At 38.7% G+C, this 20,266-nt stretch overlaps 2 protein-coding genes across 15 annotated transcripts in view; one reads left to right on the top strand and one right to left on the bottom strand.

The window, feature by feature from the left end:
* Nucleotides 1-20,266, top strand: part of SPATA6L (spermatogenesis associated 6 like) — an 81,421-nt gene that overhangs the window by 21,190 nt on the left and 39,965 nt on the right. For 3 of the 14 annotated variants that reach the window (XM_037019039.2, XM_037019038.2, XM_037019034.2), the window contains exons 1-4: nt 3,556-4,762; nt 8,426-8,563; nt 11,107-11,155; nt 13,922-13,963. In XM_037019039.2, coding sequence (XP_036874934.1) covers nt 4,724-4,762; nt 8,426-8,563; nt 11,107-11,155; nt 13,922-13,963 — 268 coding nt within the window. In that variant the 5' untranslated portion in view covers nt 3,556-4,723. Of the gene's footprint in view, nt 1-3,551; nt 4,763-8,191; nt 8,316-8,425; nt 8,564-11,106; nt 11,156-13,921; nt 13,964-20,266 lie in introns of those variants that run through there. The other 11 variants (XM_073228577.1, XM_037019037.2, XM_017649810.3 and 8 more) reach the window with 10 other exon arrangements.
* Nucleotides 6,785-8,108, bottom strand: PLPP6 (phospholipid phosphatase 6). The gene has a single exon (XM_017649805.3). The coding sequence runs from the start codon at nt 8,094-8,096 to the stop codon at nt 7,221-7,223; it is 876 nt and encodes a 291-aa protein (XP_017505294.2). The 5' UTR covers nt 8,097-8,108; the 3' UTR covers nt 6,785-7,220.

Genomic DNA, 20,266 nt, shown 5'->3' on the forward strand with positions numbered 1-20,266 from the left:
ACAATAATGACCTGGAACAGGACTTTGAAGGTTTTTTTTTCACTTGTTATTGAATTTAGCTCCCCTTGGAGAAACAACTGGCTCTAATAAGTGGACACAAATATGGAGAGAAGTGCCCCTCTATCCTTCCTTGCCTCCTTGTCAGAAAACCTGGGTAGCCCTTCTTTTTGCTCTAGGTGAGAACTGATGGCAGAATAGAGGGCAGGATAATGTTTCTAAAACCTGATTTGACTAACTCTACCCCTTCCAGAAAAATGGGCATATGCATATGCAGGAAAGGTTGCTATAACATCAGGGACTTTGGGACCCCCGAGACAGCCAGGGATCACAGGATAAAAACACCTTGCACTGGAAGCAGAAGTAGCAGACACACTTGTGTGGCATACATATATAGGATGCAGCTCAAAAAGCTGAAGAAGCCAGTTTTTGGTCCTCCCTATCTTCCCAGATTTATCTTTTCTATTGTTTTGTTTTTCACTTGTTCTTTTTTATTTTTCCTTTTTGGATAGATAATGCAGATACTTGGCAAAAAATATTCAAAAAGTAGCTATGGGTATGCAATGTAAAGTAAGTTTCTTCTCTGTCTCTCTATTCTAGGTCCCCTCCCTAGAGGCATCTCATATTAGCAGTTTCTAGCATATCATTTCAGGAATATTTTAAGCATAAATTATGTATTATATTTCCTCTCTTCCAAATGGCAGCATACTTTATACATCTTTTGTTACATGCCCCTTTCCACCATTAGTCCTATATTTCAGAGAGTGTTTATTGATAGACTTATGGCTCTGCTTTATTCTTTGTGCAATGCTGCAAAGAATCCATCTTGAGGCTTAACCATTATTGATTTAATCTCACCCTACATAATGATATTTAGGTGATACTAGTATATTTTTAAAACTATAAATAATGCTGCAGCATATATTTTTGTGTGCTTGTGAAAGTATGTCCATATGTACCCATTTCTAGCAGTGGAATTGCTGAGTCAAATTAAAGATTTTGATAAACATTAACAAATTGTTTTCAAAGAAACCATATGTGGCAGGCAGAATAATGGCCCCCAAAGAGATCTACATCCTAATCCCTGGAACCTGAGAATATGTTACCTTCAATGACAAAGGGGAATTAATATTGCAGATAGAATTAAGGTCGCTAATAGGTTGACCTTAAAATAGGGGAAATAATACTGGGTTATCTAGGTGGGCCTGATGTAGTCCCAAAGGTACTTAAAAAGTGGAAGAAAGAACCAGAGAGATGGCAGCATGAGAAGGATGTGGCTTTGAAGATGGAGTAAAGGAGCTATGAGCCAAGGAAGTAGGTGACCCCTAAAAGCTGGAAAAGCAAGAAAATGGAAAAGGCAAGGAATAAAGCCTTGCTGACACTTTTGCTTCTATCTCAGTGGGATCTGTGTTGGATTCCTGATCCATAAAACTAATAATAATAAATAATAAATTTCTCCAGTTTTGAACCATTTAGTTTGTGGTAATTTGTCACAGTAGCCATACTAAAACAATACATTTTACACACACACACACACACACACTATATAAATATATATATATGTATGCTTACACTCCTACCAACATGGCATGTTTCCCCAAATCCCTAACATTAGTGCCTTCTTCTTTTTAAAATTTTTCTTCCTACATTATTTGGAAAGAAATGTGTATAATTTAGTGTGCTAGAATTCATTTTTTTACTTAAAAGGAAAATCTCATAATTATCTGACTGTCATTACTTTTGTTCGTTGCTAATTAACTATTTGGAAAATTTCCACTTTGGACATGTGCCATTTTCTTGGCAGTCGCCAGGATATGAGCAGGATGTGCTGATGTGTCATTTCTGCAATACTGATATCACTGCTGACTAGCCTGGACTGCAGAAGCACTGGGGGAATAGAAGTAGTTCAGTGGTATTTGTTTTCTGCTATCATGATGGAGGTCTCAATGATTAACTACTCTGCAAGATGGACTAGAAGCAATGTGTATGTAGCAACTATACATATCCATGGCAGCTGAGAGCCTCAAGTATAAATATCCCCCCTTTCAACTTATTTAAAACCCCAGGCAGACTAGCAGAAAAAGCTGTGCCTGGTGGTTTCTCATTCTGCATATTTAGTTTGTCCTATGTGGTGATGTTGGTTCACAAACTCAGAGCTTCTCAGGTGAAATCAGAAACTGGCCTGCATATGCAGAGGGCAAGGAGATACAGAAGAAAGAGGCAGATCACTCTATATTGGTAGGTGGCAGTTTTAAAAAGCAAGGGAACTTGTATAGGAGTCTTGTTTTGGGTGGCCTTAAGACAAGTATATCTCCACACTCATCTCCACCCCCAACCCTGAATCCTAAAAATTTATATGAGGCCTCAGTTGGGCTCAGTCATGGTCTCAGCAGCACATTGGTCTCTTAGGGCTGTGTCCTTGAAATAGTTCCTACTTTGGGAACGGTAGACTGTATATTCCAAGCACAGGGGGAGGGGTGAGGAGCCAGATGGAGAGTCAGCTGGAGATCATGTCATCTTGATGATCTCCTCCAACAAGTGGGACCCTCCCCAAACCATGTACAGTAACTCCTAGAGACTGGCTTGACCCTCTCTGCATTTAATATCTATTCAAAGATGTTTATTGAGCATCTGATATGCTAGGTATTTAGAATACAAACTCTTAGCCATGCAGAAGTTACCATTTATGGAGTCCAATAACCAACAGTCAGAGGAACAAATGTAAAACTGCTGTTGTGGCAATTGCTACAAAGAGGAGATACATATATTTCTAATTGATTCCTACTTGTCAGGGAAAGCATAAGAGAGGCCTGGGTGGGATATGTAAATCTGTGTACATGTGTTTCTCCAAACTTACATTAGATGACACCTTAGATAAAAGGTATGGAGTGGATAAAGGGAAGGACCTAGAAACATTGCTTAGGCAGGGAGAGGTGGATGAGCAGAGACAGAAATAATGGCCAGAGAGCTGGAGGGAAACCAGAAGAGGGCTGTGCCCTAGTAGCCAAGCAAGGAGAGTCTAGGTATATCAAGGAGTGTTCAGTGAAGCAAGGAGAGTCCAGTTAAGACTGGGAAGAGTATAGGAAGAGACTATGTCTCTAGAGATTAATAGGGTTTCTATGTTGCAGGGGCAGTGATGTAGTAGGTTATACCTGGATTCAAATGTGGCTGCTTCTCTTTAGATTGTGTGGCCTTGGGCAAAAGGCTGTCTGGCCTCAGATTTTGTGAAATAGGGATAATAATACTCCCATAAAGAGTTATTATGGGATGAAATAAATTATCATATGCAATGTACTTAGTAGTTTGTAGGTCCTCAGTAGAGATTGATTTCTCCCTTCTATTATGTCTTTGACCACTTATGTATCCACCTATTTTGGTTTGTTACTCTCCTTGATGTTTTAACAAGTTGGTGACTTACCTGTGAGGGGCAATGCAGGTCCTGTCCCCATATATCCCAGTACTAGTCTGAATGCCAGCAAACTGTTGTGAGCTGACCAGTCAGTTCTCTGGATACTGTAGGCACCAAGCATGCACCTGTGTGCCTCTTGGTATGCAGACAGAACACCAGGGATTGGATAAGGACAAAATATACTCTCCTTCATCATACTGAGTTTCTCCCTTCAGGGAAAGGAACTCTAATTACTGAAATGAATAACTAATTCACGTCTCAGGACATCTTTCTGCACTTGCATAAATATACAATACAAAATATCAGTAATAAATGACTCCTCACAATTAAAGTTTTCCCCCTGAGACACCATTGACCCTCCTAGATTTTTTGCATTGGCTGAAAGCAGTCACTCCCTCCTCCCTTCCTTCATTTTTGTCTGCCAAATACAGTGAATGGGAAAAAAACTAAATTTTCCCTTCCGTTAAGAAATCTTGCTCTGCCTGCCACCTCTGACAGTTTTTACAGTGTGACCCTGACTTGGCAACTACAGTAACTACCCATTGGGAAATAATGTAATTCATGCTTGCCTTACATTAATTAAACCCTAGAGAGACTGTTAAATATTTCTATTTTGGCTAACACGGAATATGATATCTAACTTTGAAATCTCTTTAAGAACTATTCTTGTATTTCTAATTAGCAAACACGTTTAATTTCTTACTGACAGTGGTCACGTTATCCAAATCAAACATGAGGAGTACCTTTAGGGACAGGCTACTATATTAATCAGGAATTGTTACAGAAATTCCAGGGCTTTGGGGGTGTAGAGCTACTAAAAATTGTAATGAGTCTATGATTACACTCCACTTTTAGAATGGTCACTGTAACATTTAAAATAGCTATTGGGGCCATAAAGAGATTGGATTTGAAGGGTGGGCGGAAAGGAAACTAGTGCTTCTAGCGTGTCGAGATCCGGCCGCTTCCGCAGGTCAGGGTTATTCTCCCTCCGCCGTCTCGCACCTCAGGCGACGCGCACGCCTTCGCGGGGGCCCCGCTCGCGTTCCAGGGTGGAAGGTTGAGCGTTTGAGTGTCCATGGCAACGCGACGCCTCCGCCTTCTGGGAGCCTCGGATTCAGCTGCCGCAGTGTGAGTCCGGTTCAGGTGGGAGGGATCTGGGCTGGGGCCGGTGGAGACGGATTGGGGCACCAGAGGGTGGGGGCTGGGGAAGCTGCTGGGAACATTACTTACGCATTGAGCTAAAGTAAGAAAAATCAGCCTAAAGCTCAGCACAAAAGGATTTTTTTCATTCCAGTCCTTTCGCCGACGCAGGGGAGGATGCCTCTGGAGGTGGTAGTGGAACTGCAAATCCGGGCGGTAAGAGAGCTTCACGAACCTCCGTCCTTGCCCCAAATCCTACAGTTCTATCCATAGTTAGTAATAGACTGTCAGCAGCTTTGCCTCCAAATTATGGAGGCTTCTCTGCTGGCGGTGATTACAAGCCCAGTGCTGTTAGGTTATGGCCGTGCAAAATCTGGTTAACCTCCATCGAAGTGAGGAGTACTGTGGTTTCATCATACATACAGCACTGTAACAAAGATCAAAGTTTCTTGGGTTTGTTCCACTTTGCTGGCAGCAAATAGGACCAGACAATATCAAAATTGTGCAGTAAGATGAAGGACCTTTGAGAAGCTGAGTGGTAAATCGGTCTTCCTCTTCATGAAGGCAAATATCAAACACGTTTTCATCTATTTCCTTCAATATTACTAGTTAATTTTATCTTGATTTTTAAAAGGCATTTGTCAGTGTACAGGTGAAATTAGTTTTCTACTCTACAGTACTTAGTTTTCTCCAAAAACATCAGGTGACTTGATTTATCTTTAAAAGCCAGCACACCCAGGCCCCAGCAGTTAAGACAGGGAGCTCCAAAGTATAACCAGGAACCAAAAGGTGAGCCTAATTTCGAGTCCTTAATATTCAGGCTTGTGGACACTGCAAGAGGAAATATCATTGCTTCTACAGTTAAAGAATCTAAGGTTAAATAGTAAAGCAAACCACTTAGAGCTTCACAGTTTGGCTGATTCAGCAAGTGGAAATATCATTGCTTCCAAATATCTGGCCTGAATATTTCTGCAGTTAAAGAATCTCTCTAAGGTTAAATAGTAAAGCAAACTATTTAGAGCTTCACAGTTTGGCTAATTCAGCAAGTGACGAGGTAAGACTATGTTCAGGATGTGGGGATGCAAATGATTTTATTTTGAAGAATATTTGTTCCTCTTTCAGTGTCCCTCTCAGACTCAAGAAAGTTTACCCTTTCACCCCATCTACTTGTCATAGCCATTCTCCAGATTCCTATGTACACCTCTATATCAATGGCTATAATCCTGTTTATAAATGTCAAAATAATTGGTCAGTAAGATTATCTGAAGACACCATTTCCACAGGTAATTTAAAGGTTCTTATTTTCAGATAGAGCAGTATTTAAAGCATACCCTTTGGTCTTTCCTGGTCAAATAATAATGAGCAGAGTGCACCCTGCACTTGGTGGCCTTCGGTCTTGTGATTTGGGGAGGCACCATGGATAAACTGCTTTAAATGTAAAGGTCAATGTAAATGGAAATTTAGGAGTTAGTTATACCTTGTGCCTGGTATAACAATATAGGCTCCTCCTAATGAATTTCAAGTTAAATACTTTGACCTAAAGTGTGCTATATGCAGGGAAGTGTAATTTCATTTGGAAAACTATAATATACAGGGTCATCCTTGTGGTATATATGAGAAACCTTATGCTCTTGCATTGCAAAGAATCAAACTGCTTTCTCGTTTTATTGCCTCAGCAGAGGAGCACTATTATTTATTCAGTAGAGATGATGGGCAGCATGGTCCCATCTCCTGCCTTACTGGTCCATTGACATAAAATGTGGTCAGCCTAGCACGAGACTCATGTCCTCTGACTTCCTCAAAAACAGCTTTTCAGCCCTCTGTCATGCCATGCTATTTATTGTCAACAGAATTAAGCATGAGGCCATAGTTCCATCTTTCCTTTCCTATGGGTACCACAGATATGTCCAACTTTAAATGTTTCTTCTTCAAGTAAGTTCTTGGCTTGTTCTCTGAATGCAATAAATCAATACTAGAGAGTACTGGGAAATAAGTGTCTAAAAAATCCTTTGAGGAGGTAGAGGCAAAGGAGAGAAATATATGTACTATAATCTCACTATCCAATCTGCAAAGATGAAAGGGACAAGGAACCAAAAAAGCTTACCAAAAAAAATCAGTATTAAGACATCACCCCAACTGTGGCAACAGATCCTCAGGGAATAAATTAGAAACACCCATGTGTTAGGCTTTTAAAATACTGTTTAAAATCTACCTCAGGAAAAGAACTAGGACTAAATACATGGCTCAGTTGCATGTATATTTACAGAATGAAGATCACATTCTTATTTTCAGTGTTCAATTTACAAGTGGTATGTTGACTCACGGGATTACTACAAAACACAAAATTTACTGATGTCAACTTCAAGAAACAGCAACATTATAATCACCCCAGCTTGGTTTCTTTGCAGTTCTCCTGGAGATATAAACAGTTGTTGAATAACTACATAATAGAGGGATTTTTTTTTTGCTCTCTATAATATGGCTGTGATCAGTTAACAGCCAGCATGGTGCTCCAGCCTAGCAACCCATCAAGATGGTAGGACACCTAAAATCCCGAAGGAAGCCTGAAATGTCCTTAGAGGGTCAAGCAGGATGGCTACTGGTTTACGTCCGCATCACCACATGTGGAAAGCTTCAGATCTCTCTCGGTGGTGCCGTAACTAATGAAATGGTGTCATTGTTGGTTCCACAGTACAAAGAGCACGGCAGCATTGTGCGGTGAAAGCCAGCAATAGTTCACGATAATGTACTGCATGTAGCCCAGAAGAAAGCCAAAAGCCACGTCGGACACATTGTGCCTCCCCAGCATGACCCTGGAGTGGCCCAAGATGAGGGCCCACAGTACCACCAGCACCCTTAGCGGAATGGCCAGCACTAGGTGGTTCAGGATAAACCGTGCCACCAGCGCAGCCCTGGTGGCATGGCCCGAGGGGAAGGAGTACTTGTCCACCGAGAAGGTGACAAACATGTCCATTTGGTTGTGGGCCGGACGGCGCCTGCGGACCAACCCTTTGATCAGGGACACGAGCAGCAGGTCCAACAGCAGGGCAAAGAGCAAGTTCATAAGCACCTCGCGCCCGGCCCAGCTGTCGCTCTTGTACAGGCAATAGAGGGTGCCCAGCAGCCAGGGGATACCGTGACCCGAGATCTCCAGCAGCTTCATGAGGGGCCGCACGCTACCCCAGGACGAGCGCTCCTCGGCGCACACCCCTAGCTTCTTGGACAGCCAGAGGTCAATGGCCAGCAGGGAGCGCAGGGCGATGCCCAGGAAGGACGGGTTCAGGTCCAAGCAGTCCTCCTCGGACGGCGGGGGCGGCGGCGTCTGCGAGGAGCCCGCCGCAGCCAAGGGATACGACCCGCGGCGGTGCACCGGGCTCTCGGACGCGCGCAGCCGGGCGCAGGTGGGGTCCGCGCCCGGCGCGCGGCTGCTGAGCAGTGACTGGAACTCGAACCTGCCGCCGCCGCCGTGGGCCGGGCTGCCGGGGCTGCCGCTGCTTGAGGCGGAGGCGCCCAGCGGGCGTCCCTCGACGTTCCTCCGGGGGCTGGGCATTGCGGCGGGGCCCGGACCCCAGGAGCCGGCCGGCCTAAGGAGCGGCTTCCCGGCACTGCAGCCTCTTCCGCTTCCGCACTGCTATCCTAGAGGGGCGGGGACAGGAGCCCGCGAGAGGACGACCGTGACACCTGGCGGAGACGGAGACGTGGAGGAAGCTGGGCTTTCCATCTTGAGGGAGAGGAGAGGGGAGGGTGTTATGGGAGACACAGGTGAGAGGTGCGATGGGGTGGAAATTTGACTTTGTCTATGGGAGGTTAAGGAAAATAGAGCCCCGTCAAAAAACGAAACAAATGCTGTTCTCCATTTTTTTCTCCTTTGTTTTTAAGATTTCTTGCCCAGGAGTGTTCCTTCCTGGCAAGCAAGATGTGTACCTTGGAGTTTACCTTCTGAGTCAGTACCTGGAGACAAACTGCTTTCCCTCCGTGTTCCCTATTATGATTCAGCAGAACATGAGATTTGAAAAGGTGATTTTGACTTTCTCATTGTTAAGTAGAGAAATTTAAGTTTTGCTGTCTAAACATTACTTAATGGTTCTTAGAACACTTATAAAACTTGTATAAATTTACTTTAAAAATTACCTCAGCACAGTGCAAAACTGTTATTCGAGGACTGACTTTTGCATCCCAGGTCTGAGCCAAGTTCTGTCAACCTAGTGCTAAATACCCTGGTCGATGTTTTCTATTCTTGGAACTCCCATGGCATTTTCTAACTGGAGCAGAGAGAGCATTTTCGGAACGTTTTTAAAAGTGTTAGAGGCCATTTACATTACGTTTATGACTGGGATTATCAATAAACTAGTGGACCTTAGAAATAAACTTTTTAGACTCAGAAATATAATGAAAAACTATAACAAATTAGTTAAATCCTGGTTCTGACATCCTGTAACAAAAAGAAGTCTTAATATTTATTGAGTTTTCTTAGGTCCTACCTGATTTATTTAGCTACAATGTTGAAGGCTAGAATTCCTATGAATGTGACACGATGGAGTCAGAACACTACCAACATTCTTCCCACTTTAGTTTAGAATATTAATTTCATTATTATGTCATTGCTGTCAATCTTCTGAGGCATTTTTTTTTGAATCCAGCGATGACATCAGTTTTAGCCTTGATAAGCTTAATGATTCTGCCCCAAACAATATCACTGAGGTGGTTTTATTGGGGAGGAGACGAGTATAGGGAGGCTAAAGGGTAAAGCCTATAACTTTTAAAGGTTTGGGTGGTAGTCCAGCAATGACCTGCCTTTTTTTTTACGTGAGAATGGGAGAGGTGAGGATTGGTTTTCTAAAGGGCTAGCACTGTATAGAGTATGTTTATAAATCACAGCTTGTTCATTTAAATAGAATCTACTGAACTGGTTGGATAAGGAGAGGAACAAATGGATATAACCTTGGAACATACATTAAGAATCCAAAGGAACCTACTTCTATCACTTAGATGTTGGTAGTGACAAAAACCAGGTAGTGAAAATCCAATCTATTTTTTCCCTAAGAAGTTCCCTACTAGTTTTATCGATTTAAAGTTTGCTCCTGAAGAAGACTTTAAAAGTCTATTTTTGAGAAGCCCAAGGACACAAAATTGTAGAGGCACAGAATGATAAATCTGTAAATGACCTTGGAGGTCATCTAGTCCCACCTCCTTGGCTTGTAGAAGGAGGGGGGTGACCTTAGGGTCACACTCTAGATGCCATTGCTGCTCTTTTGCAAAGTTGTGCATTTGAGCTTACTAGTCAAATGTAATCATAGACCATTTTTCATTTTATAAGTGCAGTTATTTAAAATCTTGAAAAATTGCTCTTTTGTGTGAGCTGTTCGGGTTCATATTCCAGCTTTTGTCCAGTTGGTTCTAACTTTCTTGTATGTGTTCTGTTCTCTAGCTACAAATACTTGCAGCAAGCAGCAAAAACATTTTCTCTTCATTGGACCCTCTGAGTAATTCAAAATGGAATGTTCTAAAGCATTTGGATAAATAAGAAAATACTCATCATAAATCATAAAGAATATATGAACTGTTGTGTTTGAGCACATCAGGTTGATCCCTTTACTCCCTAGGACTGTACTTGAGAAAATCCTTAGACATGGATGAAGCAAAGAGATGCAGTTATACTGAAATAATTCAGGGAGAAAAACCTCACCCACATTTGCTTAATAAATCCAAGTCAATAAGACAAAAAATGGGTTACAGGGGGCAGTCTCCATTTTTGTAGTTAAACCTGGCTTTGGATCAAGAGCAGATTTTAACCATGTTTAAATTTAGAAACCATTTAAATCAGAACCTTAATGCCTAAAATCGAACTATGCTGAAAACTTTTATTTCTTGCATGGTTTTAGAGTTCAGGGAGAGGAGCTTGGGATGCCTTGTATTTCAGTTCTATCCAGACCCTTTTATCTCAAGAATAAATTAAGTAAATTTGGCTAGACAGGTATTGCAGTTTTTATTGTGCTTCATGATACACTTAAAAACTTTGTTCTCCATCTTTCTAGTCATTTTTGGGTTCTGTGGGAGTGGAGCCACTAGTACTCAGCTCTTCTTTTGTGTTACATATAGAATTTTTATTTATGTTTCTTTGTAGCACAGCCAACTGCTTGGGAAGAGAAATAATTAATTTAACGACATTTAATGGATATTTGTGGTATGCAGAATGTTTTCTAGGTACTCAAACAAGACTCACTGAGGTGGACACCAGATGAGTTTTAGCAGCAAACTGTATAGGGCTAGGCCAAGTTGATGATATTTTGAGTAGGTGGTAGATTTAGCTGAGATTTAGCTTAGATTCAGCTAAGATTTTCCTTGTACTCAATGTGTGTTAATTCTCATTCATTTATTCTATAGTCACTTACTGGACTTTTAACTACATACCTGTTAAAGGTACTCCTGTTGAGCCATAAAATAGTATGTGGCTGGATTTGACATGTGTTAATTATTTGGAAGAGTATTATTTACAGTTTCTGTAGTTATATATTAATGAAACATTGAAATTTTATTTTCCCCATATTTTTTTCCTGCAGGTATTTGAAAATGCAATAGATCCTGGAGCTGTAGCAGACATTTTGGAAAGTAGGTACTCTTAAAAAAAAATTCTGTGTATGTAATTCACAGATATAAAATTCTACTATTTTCTAAGTTGCAATACTTCCATGTTTGGTCCATATTTTATTCAAGAGAGTCTATGTAGAATCTGAATCACATTTTTAATTCTATTATAAACACTTTTTTAGATATTGATAAGGTTTACTGGATGGTACAATTCTGTTTGCTTATTACAATTAAATGGTTTTTGTATACTCACAGAGTTGTGTAACCATCAGGATAATTTTAGAACATTTTCATCACTATAGAAAAAATCTCTATACTCATTCTTTCTTATCCCTCCCAGCCCTAGGCAACTACTAATTAATCTTTCTGTCTGTATAAATTTGCTTGTTCTGGATATTTCATATAAATGGGATTACATAATATGTGGTCCTTTGTGACTGGTTTCTTTCAGTTATTGTAACATTTTCAAGGTTCATCCTTACTATAGTATATGTCAGTACTTCATTTCTTCTTATGGCCAAATAGTGTTCCATTGTATGGATATACCACATTTTGTTTATTCATTTAGTAGTTGATGAACATTTGGGTTTTTTCCCACATCAAGGCTGTGATAAATAATGCTGCTATATTTATGTGCAAGTTTTTTTTAATGGACATATATTTTTGTTTCTTTTGGGTATGTACCTGGGAGTGGAACTTTTGGGTCATATGGTAACTCTTTAAACTTTTGAGGAATTTCTATACCGTTTACTATCTAGCAGCTGCATTATCTTACATTCCACCAGCAATGTCTGAGAGTTCCATTTCTCCAAATTCTGGCTAACACTTGTTAATTATCTAACCTTTCGATTGGTAGCCATCCTTGTGGGTGTGAAGTGATATGTTATTGTGGTTTTGATTTGCATTTCTCTGATAGCTAATGATGTTAAACATTTTTTCATGTGTGTATTGGCCATCTGTATATCTCTTTTGGAGAAATGTCTATTCAGATTCTTTACTTATATTTTAATTGGGTTATTTGTCTTTTTATTATTGAGTTGTAAGTTTATATGTTATAGATACAAGTCCCATAAATGTATGATTGACAAATATTTTCACCCATCCTTTGGATTGTCTTTTTACTTTCTTGGTGATATTCTTTGAAACACCGAAGTTTTTAATTTGGGTGAGCTCTATTTTTGCTAACTTGTGTTTATAATGTCGTAACTAAGAAACCATGGCCTTATTCAAGTCACAGAGATTTAGGTCCATGGTTTTTTCTAAGAATTTTCTAGTTTTAGCTCTTATATTTAGTTCTATGACATGTATTAAATTTTTAAAAAATGTCACGAAGTAGGAATCCAACTTCATTCTTTCGCATCTGAATATCCAGTTGCCTCAGCACCATTTATTGATAAGAGTATCTCTTCCCCACTGAATGGTCTTAGCATCTTTGTTGAAAATCAATTGATTCTACATGTTAGGGCTGAGTTTTGAGCTCTCAATTCTATTTTCATTTTGATCCATATGTCTATCATTATGCCAATACTATACAATTTTGATTGTTGTAGGTTTTTAGTAAGTTTTGAAATCAGGAAATGTGAGTCCTCCAGCTTAGTTCTGCTTTTTCAAGACTGTTTTTGCTATTTGGATTTCCTTAGTTGTCCATATGAAGTTTAGCACCAGCTTGTCATTTTTCTACAAAGAGGCCAGTTAGGATGTTGATAAAGATTGCATTGAACATATAGTTCAATTTGGAGAATATTGCTATTTTAACAATATTAAGTCTTCTAATCCATGAATGTGGGATGTGATGAGAATTAATTGAATGTAAGGAATGTAGAGCCTGAGACAAACTAAGTGCCTAGCATTACCATTGGGATGATCGTTGGAAAACCTAAAATTATGGGCTGTCTTGGTATTTAAGGTTCTTGGCATTTAAAAATCAGTCCTCATACATTCATACATTTTGCATTAGTCTATAAGGGAGAATTTTACTTTTACTGTATATTTTCTCTAGATATTTTGAGATATAATTGACATATAACATTGTACAAGTTTAAGATGTACAACATGCAGATTTGATACACATACATTGCAAAATGATTACCAATATAGAGTTGGCTAACGCTTCCATCACATCACATAATTACCACTTATTTTTTGTGGTGAGAATATTTAAGACCTATTCTCTTAGCAACTTTTAAGTATATAATACAGTATTATTAACTGTATATCACCATTAGTGTCTATTTTTAAATGTTTCACTTTTAAGATTTTGTAGGAATTATCTTTATTGATTATTTTTAAGATTTGAGTTTTTTTCTTGTTCTATAGACATTGTAAATGGGTTCACTATTTATAAACATATTTTAGATTCAGAAATTTTCATATTTAGTTGTTAAAAAAATGTTATATTTTGTGTCTAATTTATATTGTTATATAGCACACTGTTTGAAGCCAAACAAACATTTATAGGTTAATGGGTGACAATTGTATTTTGAATTTTTGAAATTAAAAGTTTATTGCTAAGTGTTTGAGTGATTTATGAATGCATTTTTAAGAGAGAAAATATTGCACCTGTTTTGTCAATACTTTTCAGGGCTGAAATGCTATTTTTATAAGTCACTTACTCTCATTCTGTGCCCTTGATTTTTTGAGTCTAGAAATACCTGAGTCATTGTTGGTATGGTACTTATTAGTATTATTAATAAAGTAAATGGGATGTTATGGCAGTTTTAAACTTAACAATTAATGAAAAACCCTGGCAATTTCTGAAGTATTAAAGTCTTATTTTTTCCTTTTTAGGCTTCTTAACCAGGTTTGAATTAATACAGCTAGTGCCTCCAGGTAATTTGCTAGTAAATGCATTTCTAAATTAGCTTAATTACATTTTAAAAGGATTTTGACATGATAGAGTGGGGACTGGTATTTAAAAGTTGTGCTTTATGTAACACTTGCTTTTTGCCCCCACCAGTCAGCTTGAGTTTTGTCCACTCTCAGAGTAACTTTGTGGGTCTGGTGGCAATGCGCAAAAGTTAAAGTTAAAGAGTTAAAATTAAAGCAAGAGTTAAAGAGGCTCGTTGACTTTCCATTTTTTCATAACGTTATCTAATTATCAGATAATTTTTTCAGTCTTGGTTCAGTTTCTTTAAAGTTTTTGCCTTTGGCTATGTTCTAGTTTATGGTGTGTATAAAACCCAAAGCCATCTTCTCTATTAGATGCTAGAACAAGGATGGCAGACTATAGCCCCCTGGCCAAAACCAGCCTGTAGTCTGTTTTTATGTGGCCTGTGAGCTAAATTTTCTACATTTTTTAAAAAAGAGATTTAATTAATATACTACAAAATTCACCATTTTCAAGCATATAAATCAGTTGTTTTAGTATGTTCACAAGGTTGTGCAACCATAACCACTATCTAATTCCAGAATATTTTTATTACCCTAAAGAAAAAAGAAACCCTGTGCTCATTAGTAGTTACTCCTCATTCCCCCCTCCTCAGAGCCTCCTGTCACCACTAACTTGTCTCTATTGATTTGCCTTACTGGACTTTTAATATGTGGCCTTTTGTGTCTGGCTTTTTTCACTTAGCATGTTTTCAAGGTTCACCCATGTTGTATTATGTCTCAATATTTCATTCCTTTTTATGGCTGAATAATACTCTTTTATATGGTGCCAAAATGGACATATGACAGTTTACCCATTGATCAGTTGATAGGCAGTTGGGTTGTTTCCATTTTTTACATATTATGAATAACATAGCTATCAACAGTCATGTATAAGTCATTTGGGTTTGTGTGTTCATTTCTCTTGGGCATAAAGCCTATGAGTGGAACTGCTGTCATGTGGTAACTCCATGTTTGACTTTTTAAGGAACTGCCAAACTGCCTTTCGTTCTTAGATTTTTAAATAGTTGGAAAATGAATTATTGAAAGACCCAATATGTAGTGATGTGAAAATTATATCAAATTCAGAGTTCATTGTCCATGAAGTTTTATTGGAAAACAGCTGTGATCAATTTATTTAAGTTTTGTTTATGGCTGCTTTCACACCACAGTGACAGAGTAGTGGTGACCATAGACTTGCAAAGTTTAAAATATTTACTATGTGGCCCTTTAAAGAAAACGGTCGTGCCTCTATGCTAAAATCATGGGGCTTCAGGAGGAAACTGTTCCATTGCCTTTGCTTCATGGTGTGTCTTGAATGGCCTGAGACCTGAGCTAATGAGAGAGAGTTGGAACTGCCACCTGATGGCACCAGTTCTCATACATAGTTTTCAAGGTGGCTGATTATTTTGTCATTTTGAAGCCTTCACATGTGTGTGTGTGAGAGAGAAAGAGAAAGTATCCTTAAAACTCAGAAACATTTTTAATTTTCTCTGATCTTTGCTATTATAGGGTGCCAAAATGAAAATAGTTTCATAGTTTTTATTTGCTGTAAGAAACATCCCTAAATGATGAGAAAACCTTTTATTATATTTTAGTGAACATGTTTCTTAACATTTCTGTCTGGATAAAAGAACACAGAGATAGGGAATTTTTACATAACTAGCATCACATATATTTTCTTCTGTTACTAGTTTCCCCCTTTATATATCACTGTTACATTGTCATTTCTAAAAGGATAGATTTACATCATTATCTTTAATAGCTCTGAAGAATTTCATTAATCATGTGTTTTTATAAGTCTATAAACAGTAGTACATAGTATTTAGGGTTTTGTTTTTTCACTCTACAGTGTTACCTGCAGTTTACTTCTTTGTCATTTTCAATAGCTATGTATTTTTCTATTGGTTATAATTATTCTTAAATTGATATTGTGCATTTAGGCTACATTTGTTCTTCACATATTTATAAAAATTACTTTTTCTCAGGATATTTGTACAGAGTAGAATTACAGTAATTTCCCCATACCTGCTATTTTGCTTTCCATGGTTTCAGTTACTTGTGGACAACCATGGTCCGGAAGCAGATGGTCTTCCTTCTGACTTAATGTCATAAGGTCAGTGGTAGCCTAACACTATCTCACAATGCCTACCTCATTCACCTCACTTCATCTCATCACATAGGTATTTTATTATTTCATATGATCACAGGAAGAACGGTGAATCCAGTGCAGTAAGATATTTGAGAGAGACACTGACATAACTTTTATTACAGTATGCTATTATAATTGCTCTATTTTATTATTAGTTGTTAATCTCTTACTGTGCCTTATTTGTAAATTAAACGTTATCATCGGTTTGTATGTATAGGAGAAAACATAGTATACGTAGGGTTTGGTATTATCTGTGGTTTCAGGCATCCACTGGGAACATTAAAATGTATCCCTCATGGATAAGTGAGTCTTCTGCACTAGACTGAACCATATGTAACCTGGGAGTAAACTGATCCCCAGCAACTTTCATTATTTCTACTGCATTCAGTGTATATAGCATGCCCAATTCTCCATATCTTATCTAATGCTGATATTACCATTTGGATGTACTGTATTTACCAAGTATGTAATAATTTCTTTAAAATGTATTTTCTGGCCTTTTTCTTTTTTAAAGATATATTTTGTGGAATCCTTAAATTTAAAATTTACTTCTTAAAATTTTCCATTTTTCCATACAGTGATTTTCTTTCTTCTATATAACACGACTGTCAGAGTCCTTGATTACATGTGGATTGATGTGTGAATCATAACATTGTATTCATTTTGGTATAAATTTCTGATATTTTTACCAAAGTTTTAAAATCAGTTATGTTCAGTGTATGTATTTCCCTTGTTTTGTTGCATTATTTTGATATTTTATTGTGTGAACTTCTTCCTAAGAAAACATGAGAGAAGGAAGGTGGGCCGGGCAGTTGGTTCAGCTAAAGCAGAGGTGACCATGGAGGCTTTTGTGAGGATCCTAGTCCTGCCTGCTGGGGCTGTCCCTAAAGCAGGTCAGGGTCCCCTGAGGAGTGGAGTGGACCCAGGAGTCTGTACCTTTTGTTTCCTTGGCAGAGGCAGACCCTGAAATAGACAAGAACCCCACTCTTAGTAGATCTAACACTGTGTATGTCAGGGCTTTCTTAGGGAGAACTGAGGGAAGATCAGAGATTCCTCCTTCCTGTTTTTCTGAAATTCTCACTGAATGATTTTCAGCCTAAAAGTGACAGGCTAAAATCAGGACATCAAGTTTTTTCTGTAAGTTTTTTTTTCTTATTTGACCCAATTTTGTGTTCAAATGTATTATCACCATTAACTGGCAAGTTGTATTTTAGTATGCTAATGAAATAGAAGCAGACTCATTTTGGTCTTATTTAATTTTGCATACATTTAAAAGAAATTACCCAGTTCTTAAATATTTTCACTGCAAAAGCTTAGGTAGGATGGTACAACATTTGAAAATCCATCAGCATAATCCACACATCAACAAAAAGAAGAATAAAAACCACATGATCATCTCCATAGATGCTGAAAAAGCATTCGACAAAATTCAACATCCATTCAAGATAAAAACTCTCAACAAAATGGGTATAGAGAGCAAGTACCTCAACATAATAAAGGCCATATATGATAAACCCACAGCCAACATCATACTTAACAGCAAGAAGCTGAAAGCCTTTCCTCTAAGATCAGGAACAAGACAGGGATGCCCACTCTTCCCCCCGTTATTCAACATAGTACTGGAGGTCCTAACCATGGCAATCAGACAAAATAAATACAAGGCATCCAGATTGGTAAAGAAGAATTCAAACTGTCACTATTTGCAGATCACATGATATTGTACATAAAATCCCTAAAGACTCCACTCCAAAACTACTAGAACAAATATCTGAATTCGGGAAAGTTGCAGGATACAAAATTAATACACAGAAATCTGTTGCATTCCTATACATTAACGATGAACTAGCAGAAAGAGAAATCAGGAAAAAAAATTCCATTCACAGTTGTATCAAAAAGAATAAAATACCTAGGAATAAACCTAACCGAGAAGTGAAAGACCTATACACTGAAAACTACAAGACGCTCCTAAGAGAAATTAAAGAGGACACTAACAAATGGAAACTCACCCCATGCTCTTGGCTGGGAAGAATTAATATTGTCAAAATGGCCATCCTGCCCAAAGCAATATACAGATTCGATGCAATCCCTATCAAAATACCGACAGCCTTCTTCAGAGAACTGAAACAATTAGTTTTAAAATTCATATGGAACCACAAAAGATCCCAAATAGCCAAAGCAATCCTGAGAAGGAAGAATAAAGCAGGTGGGATCTTGCTTCCCAACTTCAAGCTCTACTACAAAGCCATAGTAATCAAGACAATTTGGTACTGGCATAAGAACAGACCCACAGACCAGTAGAACAGGATAGAGAGTCGAGATATTAACCCAAACATATCTGGTCAATTAATATGTGATAAAGGAGCCATGGACATACAATGGGGAAATGACAGCCTCTTCAACAGCTGGTGTTGGCAGAACTGGACAGCTACATGTAAGAGAATGAAACTGGATCATTGTCTAACCCCATACACAAAAGTAAATTCGAAATGGATCAAAGATCTGAATGTAAGTCATGAAACCATAAAACTCTTAGAAAAACATAGGCAAAAATCTCATGGACATAAACATGAGTGACTTCTTCATGAACATATTTCCCCGGGCAAGGGAAACAAAGGCAAAAATGAACAGGTGGGACTATATCAAGCTGAAAAGCTTCTGTACAGCAAAGGACACCCCAATAGTACAAAAAGGCATCCTACAGTATGGGAGAGTATATTCATAAATGACAGATCTGATAAAGGGTTGACATCCAAAATATATAAAGAGCTCACACACCTCAACAAACAAAAAGCAAATAATCCAATTAAAGAATGGGCAGAGGAGCTGAACAGACACTTCTCCAAAGAAGAAATTCAGATGGCCAACAGACACATGAAAAGATGCTCCACATTGCTAGTCATTAGAGAAATGCAAATTAAAACCACAATGAGATATCACCTCACACCAGTAAGGATCACCACCATCCAAAAGACAAACAACACAAATGTTGGCGAGGTTGTGGAGAAAGGGGAACTACACTGCTGGTGGGAATGTAAATTAGTTCAACCATTGTGGAAAGCAGTATGGAGGTTCCTCAAAAAGCTCAAAATAGAAATATCATTTGACCCAGAAATTCCACTCCTAGGAATTTACCCTAAGAATGCAGCAGCACAGTTTGAAATAGACATATGCACCCCTATGTTTATCACAGCATTATTTACAATAGCCAAGAATTGGAAGCAACCTAAGTTTCTAACATTAGATGAATGGATAAAGAAGATGTGGTCCATATACACAATGTAATATTATTCAGCCATAAGAAGAAAACAAATCCTACCATTTGCAACAACATGGGTGGAGCTAGAGGGTATTATGCTCAGTGAAAGAAACCAGGCAGAGAAAGACAAGTATTAAATGATTTCACTCATATGTGGAGTATAAGAACAAAGAAAAACTGAAGGAGCAAAACAGCAGCAGACTCACAGAACCCAGGAATGAACTAACCGTTACCAAAGGGAAAGGGACTGGGAAGGATGGATGGGAAGGGAGGGATGTGGGGGGGGAGAAAGAAAAGGGGCATTTTAATTAGCATGTATAATGAGGGTTGGGCATAGGGAGGGCTGTGCAACACAGAGAAGACAAGTAGTGACTCTATATCATCTATCTTAGTATGCTGATGGACAGATTTTGTAATGGGGTATGTTGGGGGGACTTGGTGATGGGGGGAGTCTAGTAAACATAATGTTCCTCATGTGTTAGGAAAGAGTATAAGACCTAAATGTGATTTATTCCCACTAGGATGTTTAAACATTTTAACAGTAAGGTATTAAAGGGCCACGTGGTGGAAGCTGCTCCGGCTGAGAGTGGGGGTGGCGAAATTGATAAGGGCCTGGCATACCTGTTTGAGTTTTTTTAAACCTACCAATAAGAATAAGATAAATGTAAAGGAAAGATATAACAGGCTTAGGCAACACCCAGGGAAGACTGTGAACCCTGTAGTACTCAGCCAATGAGGAACCAGGGGAGGGACTCGCGCACTAGGAGATAAATTATTGGCACCAAACTCCCCAGGTGTGCCTGCTCACCAGACACCCAATCTTGCAAGACCATCATTAAAGCCTTGCTCCGCTGTTCTC

The sequence above is a fragment of the Manis javanica genome, chromosome 2 (genome assembly GCF_040802235.1).
Source record: "Manis javanica isolate MJ-LG chromosome 2, MJ_LKY, whole genome shotgun sequence".
NCBI lineage: Eukaryota > Metazoa > Chordata > Mammalia > Pholidota > Manidae > Manis > Manis javanica.

Coding starts and splice junctions, on each gene's coding strand:
- PLPP6 (XM_017649805.3), bottom strand. CDS start 8,096: ATGCCCAGCCCCCGGAGGAACGTCGAGGGACGCCCGCTGGGCGCCTCC.